We start from the raw sequence: 13,994 nt of genomic DNA on the forward strand, positions 1-13,994 counted from the left end.
TTGAGGTCTAGACTCTGATTTAAACAGTAACTTTGTTGTTTTTAAGCCATTCCAGTGTGTCTTTGGCTTTATGCTAGGGGTCATTGTCTTGCTGGAAAACAAATCTTCTCCCAGGTTACAGTTCTCTTGCAGACTACACCAGGATTTCCCTGTATTTTGCTGCATTAATTTTACCGTCCAGAGTGTTCATAGGTCTCTTGGCGGCTTCCCTCACAAGTCCCCTTCTTACATGGTCACTCGGAGTTTGAGGGTGACCTGTTCCAGGCAGTTTTGTAGCTGTGCCATATTCTTTCCATTTCTAAATTCTAAATGATTGATTTAACTGTACTCCAAGGGATATTCAGTGACTTGGAAAGTTTCTTGTACTTGTGCTTTTTAATAACCTTTTCGCGGAGTTGATTGTTCCTTTGTCTTCATGGTGTAGTTTTAGAGGATACTAACTCACCAGCAGTTGGACCTTCCAGATGATAGGTGTATTTTTACTACAACAGTTGAAACACCCTGAATACACACGGTGATATCCATTTAACTAATTATGTAACTTCTAAAAACAATTGGCTGTGCCTGTGACAATTTGGTGTGTCATTTTAAAAGGGGTGAATCAATTATTGTGCTGAATACATTTTATGGGAACTGCATCCACCTTAAGACTTTTCAGTTTGCCTAGCACTTTTTCTTTTGTAATAGCAATGGCACTCACGCTGCTCCCTGACACTCATGGACCTCTAGCAGATAGCTAGTGTCTTCCACAGTAAAGAGTGAAGCAAAGTACTTACTAAGTTCATCTGCCATTTCTTTGTCCCTCATTACTATCTGACCAGCATAATTTTCCTGTGGTCCAATATCAACTCTCACCTCCCTTTAAGTTTTTATATATATTAACCTAGAACATAGAAATTTGCAGCACATTACAGGCCCTTCAGCCCACAATGTTGTGCTGACCATGTAACCTACTCTAGAAACTGCCTAGAATTTCCCTAGTGCATACCCCTCTATTTTTCTAAGCTCCATGTACTTAAGAGGCTCTTAAAATACCCTGCTGTATCCACTTCCACCACTGTCCCCTGTAGTGCATTCCATTATAGAATACAAACCATATTATTGGCTAGTTTGCCCTCATATTTCACTTTTTCCCTTCTTGTAGCTTTTTTAGTTGCCTTTTGTTGGATTTTAAAAGCTTCCGATTCATCCAACTCCCCACTCACTTTTGGTACCTTATGTTCTTTCCTTGGCTTTTAGCAGTCCTTAACTTCACTTGTCAGCAATGGTGGCCTAGCCCTGCCATTTAATAACTTCTTCTGTGACCACACCTCTCCTACGCCTTGTGAACTATTCCTGGAAACTTAAGCCATCTCTGTTCTGCTGTCATCCCTACCAGTATCTCCCTTTAATCCACCTGGGCAAGCTCCTCTCTCATGCCTCTGTAATTCCCTTTAGTCCTTTGCGATACTGATACATGTGACTTATGCTTTTCTCTCTCAAGCTGCAGTATGAATTCAATCATATTGTGATCACAGCCTCCTAAGGGTTCCTTTACATTAAGCTGACTAATAAAATCTGGGTTATTATACAACACACAAACTAAGATCACCTTTTCCTTAGTGGGCTTGAGCACAAGCTGCTCTAAAAAGCCATCTTGTAGGCATTCAACAGATTCCTTCTTTTGTGATCCACCACCAACCTGATTTTCCCAATCCTTTTGCATATTGAAGTGCCCAATTACAATTTGACATTACCCTTATTACGTGTCCTTCCCAGTTCCCTTGGTAATCTCAACCCCAGATCTTGGTTACTATTTGAAGGCCTTTATATGATTCCCATAATGTTTTTTTTTACCTTTGCAGTTTCATAACTCCAGCCACAAAGATTCAACATTCTCTGACTTCGTCAACTCTTTCCAAAGATGTAATTTCATCTCTTACAAATAAAGCCACACTACCACCTATGCCTTCCTGCCTGTCCTTTCGATACAAAGGTAAATCCATGTTAAACTCCCAACTATGACTTCCTTACAGTCACGACTGAGGCTACACCCACACTACACCAGATAAATCCGTAACTGAAGCTTTTTCTCTTTTTTACCTTCCATCCACACTAAAACGGCGTTTTCGTCCCCCGAAAACAGAGATTTTCAGAAATGCCCTCCAGAGTGTGTAATTTTGAAAATGCCCAATTGGCTGGAGCAATGTGGACGGGGTATCCGGAGAAATCTAAAAACACTGTCATGACGGGCCGGACCACAGATGGTGACAGCAGTGCGCCATTGCATTATTTTCTTGAATGCAACCTAACAATTTCAGAACAGACGGCAATGAGACTGAAGCCAGAGGAGTGAGAAATGTACTCACCAAATACTTTGACCCATAACTTACTGAATAAATAAGTATACTCACTTTGACCTGTTTTCTGTCCTTGCTCGTATGAAGGTGGTTTACATATTTATGCAAGTACTTCTCTGACAATAGATGTGTAACAGCCCAATGTAACATTGTATGGAAATACAAGTTAACACTAATGCAGTGATGTTTTATACATTTAACAAGGTGCTTTATTAATGCAACAGAGTTTATTTTTCAATGTTTGTCATTAGCCAGGTCATACTGTCCGTGAACTCCCTGTCGGTTGCCTCCATACACTCCAGTATTTGTTCTTTATTTAGTTTTAAGTCCTACTGCGCAAGAGCCAGCAGCTGTCCGCTGTTTAAGTTTTTCTAGTCTGTAACTGAGCAAACACACACTAAGTCTTTCACGGTGAGATTTGACACTAAATACGTCGCTTGTTTTCGGTAGATGTGTCCTGCGCATGTGCAGTGGGAGGAGATTCGCCGAAATCTCCATTTCAATGTGGACAGAGATATTTTTTAAAACGCATGGTGTGGACACCTATCCTTTTATCGTGAAACCGGTGTTTTCAAGTTACCCGGTCTAGTGTGGATGTAGCCTCAGTGATGTCCTCAACATCATGCCAATCAATCTCTAATTGCGCCATGAGTTCCTCTACTGTGTTCCAAGTGCAATGTCCGTTTAAACACTGTACCTTAAGTCCTGCATTCTTTGTCCTTAAGAAGTTACCTCTGTGGTACAACTTACTTATTTGGTCTGTTTGCAGTTGTAGTTGATTGTTGGCTTGTCCTTCCTTTCATAACCTACTTGTAAACCTGCTGGCTCATTGTAATCTCTTATACTAGTTCCCATTCCCCAGCCATATTAGTTTAAACCACTCATCCTTAAGCATAAAGAAACTGCATCCTTGTGAGCAAGTCCCTGAAATGAGTTGTACAGCATTTCCCCCTCTAAGTGCAGTGGCTTGTTAATTTTAGATGGAGTCCTTTCAATTTTCTTGTGTAAAGCTACAAGATTTTTTTTCTGATCACTGCAGAGCTCTACCCAGGCTGATGGAAATTTCATTTACAAGTGTTGAACTTTCAGGTATATATTCTTTGCACTACAAATCTTCACTATCCTTGCCTCAACATCATTTCCCCCCCCCCCCAAAAAGTAACAAAATCCAGAAATTCTGTTTTGCTTCATTGCAGCATTTCAGCAAACTGCAGTTTAGAGTTAACATTCTTCAACTCAAACAAAACAACCAGACAAACTGATAGTCTTTCTTTTTTTTTAAAAAAAAGTTAGTGCTTACAATCACCTTTAGCCATAGCTCTACTTGTTGGAATTAGAAACTGCATCCTGCTACTTGACAGCAGCAATTCTGAAAATAAAGATTTCAATGTAATGCAGTAAGATGAACAGATAAGTGTAATGACCATATAATTGTTGTATTTTCCATTATGTAAATTGTTTCATGAGGCTTTACTTACTACTAATCTTAAAGAGTAATATTTCCATCTAAGCCATGCCAAACAGTAGCTACTCTTCAAAAAAAGTTTTATTGTAACTCAAGGGGAATTCACGTTTCTTTTTTAAAAACGTTACAGAAGCTGTTCACATATAGAGAGTAGATATAAAAAGATTTAAAATCTCTTACACTGAAATAACTAATTTTGAGATAACAATATTTACACCACTTCTGCACACATTAGTACATTACTGGGGACAGTCACACTAGCTCTGCACAATGAACTCATCGTGGTTTTATGTATTGAGCAGATAATAGAGTTAAAGCTTAATTGGTAGTTAGACGACTTCGATTTCTTATAATTCCTGCTTCAGTAGAACTTGGGCTGCTTTCATGTTTTGTATCACTAAAAACAGAGGGGAAAAAACAGTGTTACTTAAGGGATATGTAAGCTTGAAGTTACATCAATTACAGCTTCCTATTGCACCGAGCTCTAGAGTACACATCTTTACAGCTCTATATGCCCCCGAAGTCAATGCAGATTTGAAAGTTTTTCCTTGTAGTACGAAGTAGGATTATATTTATGAGTACACATTTGCTATTGCAAGCTGGTACCCATTGTGGATGCCCATTCAAGTATTAGTGTATTTTAATATGGTTTTGTTACACAGGGGCCATGACTGTCAGGGAAAACTTCATACTCAAGTTGCAAGAGAATCTATTATGCAAATATATCATGAGAGTATATGCTTCAAATCAGGCAGTTTTGCAGAGTGTAATAGGATATTAGCATTGTGTTAGATTATACAAACTGTCAAAGAGTATTATAGAAGGAAAATCATTTGGATAAGACAATGAAATGATCATCTCCAGTACCTTTGCTTTCATTTCAAATCTACAGAATTTGAAGTCTTCCCCCTCATCCCCCCAGCTTTTTTTTGCTCTTTTAGCCAAAGCCTTGAAGAACTCTTAAGGTAATAGCAAATAAAGTTAATAAACATGGAATAAAAGTTTTGTTCTACAATATCCAGCAGGACAATCGTCATCTTTGCAAGCTTTTGCATTAAAGAAAAGCTCACTCTTGATCATTCATTTGTAGTTATTGGCCTATAGACTAGGAGGTTGTTTTGCATGCGATTAACATTCATTAGGATATTATAAACTTTGAAATCCCAGAAGGGAAAAGCTGTACTTGTGGTACACACAACAATTAAAGCAAATCTGAAGCAACAATTTATTAATTGAGAATGTATAGAAGGCCAATGTTCCTAACATGTTTTGAGCTGGAACCTTGCCTGCTGGAAGCATTAGGAAGTCAGTGTTTTCACAGTCCTACATATTTTCTGTACCATCTTGACATGGTCCGATGGGCAGTAGACCTCTGCTCTCTTGAGCAACACTGAAGCTATAGGTGCTAATATAATAATCAATTGTGCACCTTTCAATGTTGAAGAGAATTCAGAATTGCTCCAGTTATGCACTGCCATTACTAGTACTCACAATGCAAGGACATTTTACAATATAAGTAGGTAACAAAATACAAAACATTAATGATTGTGGCAATAACTTTGCACTTGAAAAGCAGCATTTTTACACTTACAGATATCTATGTCACCTTCCTCATAGGTGTATCTTCGATTGTCATATCTCCCTCTGAGATCTGCTCTCACTGTTAAAGATGGATCTGTTTAAAGAAATAAAATCAGTATTTACAAGTACAGACTGAGCATTAACAAATATTTGACGTGTCACTCGCATAACAGGTTTACAGTTCTTACCTATAAAAAGGATTCTGGGAACATACTGACCATCAGGCCACAGGTTTGCATCTTCTGTCTCAAACTGGAATGAACATATTTAGTTGTTAGTGATTTCACCATTAATTGTAAGCAAACTGAATTATTTTAATACTAGCATTTTGAATCAATAATGCAAATTAACTAAAGTACAGACAATGTGCCTAATTTATTGGAATAATGTGATCTTTTAGTTTAATGGGGCCTCCATCAAAGAAAAACAAATTAGTTTTCCCACTCCCCTCCCCCCAGCTTCCAAAACAGAGAAGCCCATAAGCAATGGGGATCGATACCAAAAGGACATTGAACAGTTCATTGAAACCTGCAATCTAGTGTACAGAGATCATTGTAGTGCATTTCCAATACAGATTACAATTTCATTGCTGCCTATCCTTCTAACTTTTCCCAATAAGACATGGAAGGTGCATTCGGAGTGGTGACATAGATGGATCCAGTTTCTACCAAGGAAATAATTAAACATACTGGAATCGTATGGTTTTTCAAATCAAGGAGCCAATTTAACATTTGGCTTCAGTTTCACTATACCCTCAAAGTTAACTCAATGCAATTCCTTTCCAAAATACTGGGTAATAATACCCATATTGATAAAAACATTGATTGGACTAAGCATTGAAGTGGTCAAATAAAGTAAGCATTTATGGTTACAATCTACCTTTAGCAAAGTTTTCAAATTTGACTTTAGGAAATGCTGTGAAGGACCTAGCTAAAATTAGTTAATTTACATTCTTTTGAATTAAAGTGAGTTTAATTAGTTTAAATCTCTGTGATTTAGTAACTTGATTTTTTAATTTCACTGTAGCAAAGCAATATGATGTTAGTTACAGCATTTCTATAAAAGGGATGCTGTAGCTCTCCTACAGGTTGACAATTTATATTCAATGCAGGACCTGACATAGAACAAGATGGCTTCTACTAAGGAATATTTCACCAAGTTAACCACTGGCAGCAGAATGGGAAATGGTGGGCAAGAGCTGCTAACATGGAAATCTTGTGTCCTTGAACCAAGTGTCCAACTATTTTATTCTCTTGTTCCTCCCATTTACAGTGACTTCCGTTCTAAGACTTAATGTAAACAAGTAAATTCTGCAAACACAGGAAGTAGCTTATCAAATGAAGCAGCATAGAGATATTACAGAATGAGCTTAAACATTGCAAGGCGAAGTTAATACAGGAACTTATATATTTAAGCATAACATTTTGCTCCTAATTTCAGTGTGCAACACACTTCATGGTACAGAAATAAATCAGGATGAAGTAAGACACTTCTATCTAACTACATAATCAACCAATGCAGAATTCCAATAGAAATGTTGGACACAGCAGCTAAAATACAGAAATCAGGTGACACTGTCAGTCACAATACCCTTATTTCTGCTCAGGCAGTCAACGTACTCTATCTGATTGTACCCATCTCCAAAACAGTAGGTCAAGAAAGGAGGATTGGGACTAGTGCAGACAGAAGCCTCAAGGTTAATTCTTAGCATCACTACATGGCTGATGAGAGACATTAGACCATGTAAATCACCAGATGAAATGCCCAAGTCTTGTAGATATATTCAAGTAGAAGCTCCAAAAAAAAGGGTAATCTGGTGTGTTACTTCGCATAAATTACAAGACTACAATAAGTGGACAACTTTGAATTTAAAAGCAAAAACTTACACTTAATGAAGGCTTTCACTATTGTTGTGGTATTGCTTATTGCTTTTTAAAAATTCTATATACTTTTTGCTCAGCATAATAGAAATTTCCAGATACATTTACATTTCTTCCCCTCACAAATATCAGAACACTTCCATCAAAATATAGACATCACTGCAACATCCTATACAAAAGCCCTTATTAGCATAGCAGACAGGTTTACATCTACATACTGCAGAAAAGGTTGACATGTTTTATGAAAACTAGTTGCTTTTGAGTGTACCACACATGTCAAAAAGTCCAAAGGAATGTATTCCATGATTAATTTATGCCAAGCAAGAAGATCAGGGGCCTTATCGGATATCCAACAGAGTAAAATGTTCTTCCTCACACAAAAAGTCAGGATGTTAAAAAGTTTTTTCTGATGTGCATTAATAATATGACTGCTGGGTAAGCCTAAGAGAAGAGACACTGGGTCCAATTCAAGCTCCATCTTCAGAATCTTTTCCATGTCACCCAAAATATCACTCCAGTATGCCTGAAGTTTGGGACAAATCCAAAAACGGTGGGTGGAAGTTCCAGTATTTACTTTACATTTAGAACACATTGCAAAAACCCCCGTCTTAAATTTTAGAGATGATCTGGAGTCAGCTGGGTTTTGTGCAGAATTTTGAGGTGCAATACTTCAGTTCTATTACAAACTGAAATTTTGATGGTAAAAATGACTGGTAGAGAAGGTGAGGAAGAATGTTCATTTTGAGCAAGGATATTCAGCCAAGCTAAGAAATGGGAAGAGTGCTCCATCACTCAAGATCCTGTTTGATTTTGTCAAATAACTGTGAAAGTTAGCTTTGAACAATTGATCAAACATAGGTGTGATAAATATGCCTAAGTAAACAAAACCATTCTGCGACCATTTAAAGAGGAAAACACATTGAGTGACAGGTATCTGCTGCAGATTCCCCAGAGGCATAGCTTCTAATTTAGTAAAGTTGATTTTATAACCTGATAAGGCACTAAATGAATTAATGCATTGTACAAGGTGGTGCACTGATATAGCAGGGTTTGATAAGAAAATTAGACCAATATCTGCATACAATGTAAATTTATGTGACTTTAGTCCCATGTCTGCAGCTGATATTTTGGGGTCTTTTTAAAGTAACATCTCACTTACCACAAGATTAAGCATAACAAAGTCTTCTTTTGCCATTTTCTGAACTTCTTTATTCTCAGCAAATGCCTTCTTCAATTCTAAAGTAGAAAGTCACAATAAAGTATGAAAAAGTAGTGCAGTGCAGCAAGTTCTTCTAGAATCTGGATGAAGTGCTGCTGGTCTTTCATACTAGCACAAAGCTACTCTACTGCTATATCAGTGAACGCATAGGATGAAATGCTTGCCAAAGAAATCACTCACTTTGAGAGAACTGGCAATCTTCCAAGTGATGGATCACCATTAAAGGTCGGTTGCTGAAATGCAAAATAATATTCAATGTAAAACAACCGCAATTCTGATAAGCTAGCCCACAAATCAATAAAGACTGTTGTAAATAACTTAAAATATACAAAATTTGTTAACTCCTATCCACTTTTTTTTTTAATTTTTAGAGCGATTGGGGCTGAAAACCAGGAAAATAACTCTTAATTCCACTTTTTCCAACTCACCACTTGCTACTTTGAATGCTTCTTTCACCCTGTAAAACCTATGGAATTTCTTTTATCTGTGGTAAGTTCCCAAGTGGTTCCCTTCAATATCTTGTAACTTTTCCTACCTAGTTGCTGTTGTTACACTCTGACTAGTAAAACTTTAGACGTTTTCCCTCAAAGTTCTTTTCCTACCTAGTTGCTATGGTTATACTCCAACTAGTAACTTTAGACGCTTCCCCTCAAAGTTCACCTAGTCTTAGTCAATCCCTGCAAATATTTTAGTCAGCCGTTTCATCTCTGTGTTTGCTTAACTATTATAGCATCTACTTGCTAACTTTGATGTACATGTATAGGGGGGATCGAAAGGACAGGTACCGCGCACCGAGTTCCAACAGACACCAGAGAGCGCTTTCAGCCAAAAAGTGATCGTTACCTTTTTCTGGCTTTGTACAGTCCTTCTTTGTAGGTCTGAACCCAATTAACGTCATCGGCCCATCCTATGAAAAGTAAAATATGCATATGTAACCCTGCAGACACTATCACAAGGAAAGCGAAAAGAGTCGCGATGGAATACGGTCAGAAGTAAGGGAAGTTATAAATTATTTACCTCTAGATAGAGAGGGAGGACATTTCTTCTCTTTTGCGGGTTCTTTCTCGGGCTTCTTCGTTTGTCCAACGGGGCCTCTCGCCAGAGAGCCCGTAACAGCAGCCAGCAGCACCAGCAGGAAAAAAGAAAATTCAGACATTGCGGACGAATTCAATTTCACGCAGATTCCTGGAGAGACAGAACGTAAAATCAGCAATGTAATGTGTTCTGACAGTTCTGCAAAAGTACATTCGCCTGTAATTAATTCCCAAGCAAGAAGACTAAAACAAAGCTGAGATTGAGACAAGTGTTTTGCTTCTATGATTTTCAAAAACTAAGGCTTATCTCCTACTTACCGCGGTGGGTTATCAGTGAATCAGAAATGAGAGCTGTTTAGACCTTACGGTAAGCCAGGTGTGTATTGGCTCCAAATATATACTCGAAGTTAGCCATCCCATTGGCCGCCATCCTTTCATCGCCCTCCCCAATTTCAAAATACAGGAAGAATGGGCTTTCCCGAGAAAATAAATCATTTCTGTACATAATGAAAATTTTGAAAATCTTGAGTTCAGAATTCTCAAAGTACTGCATTTTAGAGGTGACTTTGCAGGGGTCTGGGCAAAAATGATGGATTATTTAGGAAGTTTGACACTTTTTCCGAAAGATTGGGTAATTCAAATTAGTCTCTTGAAAATTCTGAAAGGTGACGGGTCTGTCTATTATTGGCTGAAAGTTTTACTGACAACTTGGTAATAGTTTTAATTGTATTCTAATTTGAATCGAGAGCTGATTCACAACTTGTAAGCCTTTTGTTAGGACGAATGATTCTAATATATCTGCAAAAGCATGTTTTATGTTGGACACACAAAATGGATTTATATAAAACAACAATATCCTTAAAACAAAAGACTTTGAAAGAGATCTCTGTTTTCATTTATTGGTTCCAATAAGTTCAACAATAAGATTTTCTTCAGTCTTGATTTTAGTGCCTTGGAGCATTAGCAATTTTACAAAGTTTCTGGTCATTTTTTGCTTCAGTCAACTACATTCCTTCACCTTTGTCTTTGTGCTTATAAACAAAAATCAGAAGTAATCCACGCAATGCTCCCAGGGTCTCCAATAATCATTGCTTCAATTCCTATCTGATTTCAGTACTTTTTTTCAGAATGAGAATCAGATTTAATATCACTGGCATGTGTCAGGAAACTTATCTTTGTGGTAGCAGTACAATGCAATACATAATAATGGAAAATGTGAATTACAGTAGGTATACGTTAAGGTAAATAAGTAGTGCAAAAATAAAAGTTAAAAAGTTGCGAGGTAGTGTTCATGGGTTCAAAGTTCATTGAGAAATCAGATGGCTGAGGGCAAGAAGCTATTCCTGAATTGTTTAGAGCATGCTTTCAGGCTTCCATACCTCCTTCTTGATGGTAGCAATGGCAGACACAGTACTTGCATTTGTTTTATTCTTTTTCCAATTAATATCTCATGCAACACCATAGCAATAGATCTGAAAGTCCAAAAGGTATCTCCATGGTTACATTTAATTATATTTGTTAAACAAAATGTAGCCTTCATAACTTTGTGATCACTTTAAGAAATATCCTTTTACTTTATCTCTTTTATCAAGGGATGAATATTTTATAATTGAATATCCGAGCTATCCCACCTTCACACATGCCTGTCCTTCAGTAGAACTGTTTGTGATAAATTTTGAAAAATATTTTTGTACCACTACTACTTCCTCAGTAACCTCCTTCAGTAGTATCTGTAGATAAAGGATATTTGATGGGCCTCTTTTGAGTTTCAATTTTCAGTAAATATACATCAATTAGACACATTCTTAGTTTTCTCATCAGCATGTGATTGAAGGTATTCTTCACCTTCCAAATGAACATGCACAAAATCTTGAAGGAACTCACCAGGCCAGACAGCATTGATGGAAAAGAGTAAACAGTCGACATTTCAGGCCAAGTCTCTTCTTCAGGTTGCTGCTTCTTTCACCTTTCAAGTGTTCAGTGAACAATTATTTCCTTGCCTGCCATTGTATTCCCTCTGAGAGACTGCCTTACTAAAATCCATACATACAAAATCTGCAGCTCTATATTAATTAATTAATTTATTCATTCATCATCCCCTCAAAAATCTCAATCAAGTTAATAACACATGACTTCCCTACATCTGGGCATGTTGCCACCTCACTAGTTTTCCCCTTGCTGTTGAGGTACTGTAGGTATAGAATGCCTTGGGATTCTGTTGCCAAAGACTTTTCTTACCCTCTCTTGGTTCTCCAAATTGCCTTTGAGAGTTGTTACTTTTTTAGCTTCTTTATAATCCTGAAGGCCTCTGTTTGATATTAGCTTCCTCAATCTTACATACACTTCCTTTTCTTCTTAACTGAATTCATTATCTCCAGACATCCAATGTCGTGTTACATAGACATCCTTGTCCTTCCATCTTACTGGAAGATATCTCTCCTGATTCTTTGCAGTTGGTCTCAACCACCTTTCACATGTCAGATGTGGACTTGCCAGAAATCAACCCTCCCTAGTTCTTGAATAATACTCACATAATTTGTACTGCTCCAATTTAATATCACCTGCATGTTCCACACTTATCCTTATGCATTATCATCATCATTATTTGGCCTGTCTTATGACGTAGGCGGTCATGGTCACATGGCCATGATTGTTCTTGGCAATTTTTTCTTCAGAAGTGGTTTGCCATTGCTTTTTTCTGGGCAGTGACTTTACAAGACTGGTGACCCCAGCCATTATCAATACTAACCAGGACTAGTGATGTACTCCAGCTGCTCACATGACTACTTGCTCCAATGGCTTCATGTGATCCTGATCGGGGGGCTAAACAAGTGTTACACTTTGCCCAAGGGTGACCTATGGCGAGGAGAGGGAAGGTCCTCCTTACACCTCCTTTGGTAGAGACATATCTCCACCCCGCCACCCAATACATATCCTTATCCATTGTTATCTTAAAACAATTAAGGATCGCTATTCTCTAATTGTTCTCTCAATTAAATGTCAGTCACCTGGCTAGGCTCACTACCCAACATCAGGTCCTGTATTGCCCCTCGTCCTGTTGTAAAATCAATAAGAAACTCTCCTGGTTGCACCTAACAAATTACACCCTATCTAAATCTCTTGCATTAAAGATTTCCCACTCTTTATTAAAGTCACCCATACACTAGCACAATATACCTGCATATCCATTCCTCAGTGTCCTAAGAGGTCTGTAGTATATGTATTTTAGTTATATTATAGTTAAAATGTCTCATTTTAAATGATGCACACATTCTGACCTGCAATAAAATTTAGCTGACTCGCATTTAATATAATGTGTCCTTTTTGCCTAACATATTGAGTGCCTTAAAGATATTGGAAAAGGTTAAAAAGAGGCTTACAATAAAAGGTCTTAAATATTTTAATTAGATAGATGTAAAACATTGGGTCCATTAACTTTAGAAAGATCTGGACAACTCATGAGATGTGTATGAGCACCAAGGATCCATATTATGCTTGTACAGTAATTTACATCAATTAGAAATGTTAGGAAGGACCAGCACCCATATACTTAACTTATGTAGATGCACATCACCTTTACCTAAAGGATGTAAAACAATGTTGGATCAAGTTCTGAGTGTATATTTGCTGAACAGCTGAACATCTTCATAGGAGATGGTGACTGTAGCAGATATCGCTCCCTATGCCCTGATGCAAGATCTCAACTGGAAATTGGAAACTCCCCTGCCTTCGTTGATGCTGTCTGACCCAAAAATATTCAATTTTCTCCAGTTATTCTTTTTACTCCAGATTATAGTCTTTGCAGTCTCTCATGTTTCACACCATCTAAAGTTATGACACAAACTGATCCTGAAATCCATGGATGGGTGCAATTTGAAATAATTATTGAGTGAGAACCATCCACTGTTGATCCTGGTAGCATTCAGGTTCCACCATTTGACAGTCAATGATCAATGGCCTCATTATTGTGAAGATTTCAGAGAGTTTATCAATAATAGGTACTGTAGGTGGACATAAGAGTGGAATATGGTTTCTTGGGAAGAAACTGTAGTAAACAATGTTTTATTTAAAAATGCAAGAAGGTGTATTTTTTTAAATTTTTGCCTTAATTGGATAACAGCCAATCACAGATCATATGGGATTTGTTTACTCAGAAAGATACATCCATGATGTGGTTATAAGTACCAAGGTGGAAGATACACGTGTTTAAAGTGAATGTCTCTGACACAAGGTGCTACATCCCCATCTCTTGATGGTCATCACGTTTGAAATGGACAGAATCTCAGTTTCTTCACAAACCTAGTGCAAACTATGTATTCAGTATATTTGAAACCTGGTTCATTAGTTTTGACAGAAGGTTATGGGTCTGAAATATTAATTATATTTCTCTGCTGAGTATTTCCAGCATTTTTCATTTTTATTTCAGATTCCTTGCATTTTTTTTTCTCTTTCTGTGTTTGGATCTTGGTTTAGTTT

At 37.4% G+C, this 13,994-nt stretch overlaps 1 protein-coding gene across 1 annotated transcript; it reads right to left on the reverse strand.

The window, feature by feature from the left end:
* Positions 1 to 3,867: 3,867 nt before the first annotated feature.
* On the reverse strand, positions 3,868 to 9,961 carry LOC132395040 (anterior gradient protein 3-like). Its single transcript, XM_059971356.1, has 8 exons — positions 9,837 to 9,961; positions 9,502 to 9,669; positions 9,328 to 9,391; positions 8,665 to 8,717; positions 8,425 to 8,501; positions 5,574 to 5,637; positions 5,396 to 5,479; positions 3,868 to 4,201 (listed from the first exon to the last, which is right to left on the reverse strand). The coding sequence occupies exons 2-8, from the start codon at positions 9,638 to 9,640 to the stop codon at positions 4,152 to 4,154; spliced, it is 531 nt and encodes a 176-aa protein (XP_059827339.1). The 5' UTR covers positions 9,641 to 9,669; positions 9,837 to 9,961; the 3' UTR covers positions 3,868 to 4,151.
* Positions 9,962 to 13,994: the final 4,033 nt, after the last annotated feature.

The sequence above is a fragment of the Hypanus sabinus genome, chromosome 6 (genome assembly GCF_030144855.1).
Source record: "Hypanus sabinus isolate sHypSab1 chromosome 6, sHypSab1.hap1, whole genome shotgun sequence".
NCBI classification, from domain to species: domain Eukaryota; kingdom Metazoa; phylum Chordata; class Chondrichthyes; order Myliobatiformes; family Dasyatidae; genus Hypanus; species Hypanus sabinus.

Coding starts and splice junctions, on each gene's coding strand:
- LOC132395040 (XM_059971356.1), bottom strand. CDS start 9,640: ATGTCTGAATTTTCTTTTTTCCTGCTGGTGCTGCTGGCTGCTGTTACG. Junction 9,392..9,501: donor TCCTCCCTCTCTATCTAGAG/GTAAATAATTTA, acceptor TACTTTTCATAG/GATGGGCCGATGACGTTAAT. Junction 5,480..5,573: donor TCCCAGAATCCTTTTTATAG/GTAAGAACTGTA, acceptor TTCTTTAAACAG/ATCCATCTTTAACAGTGAGA.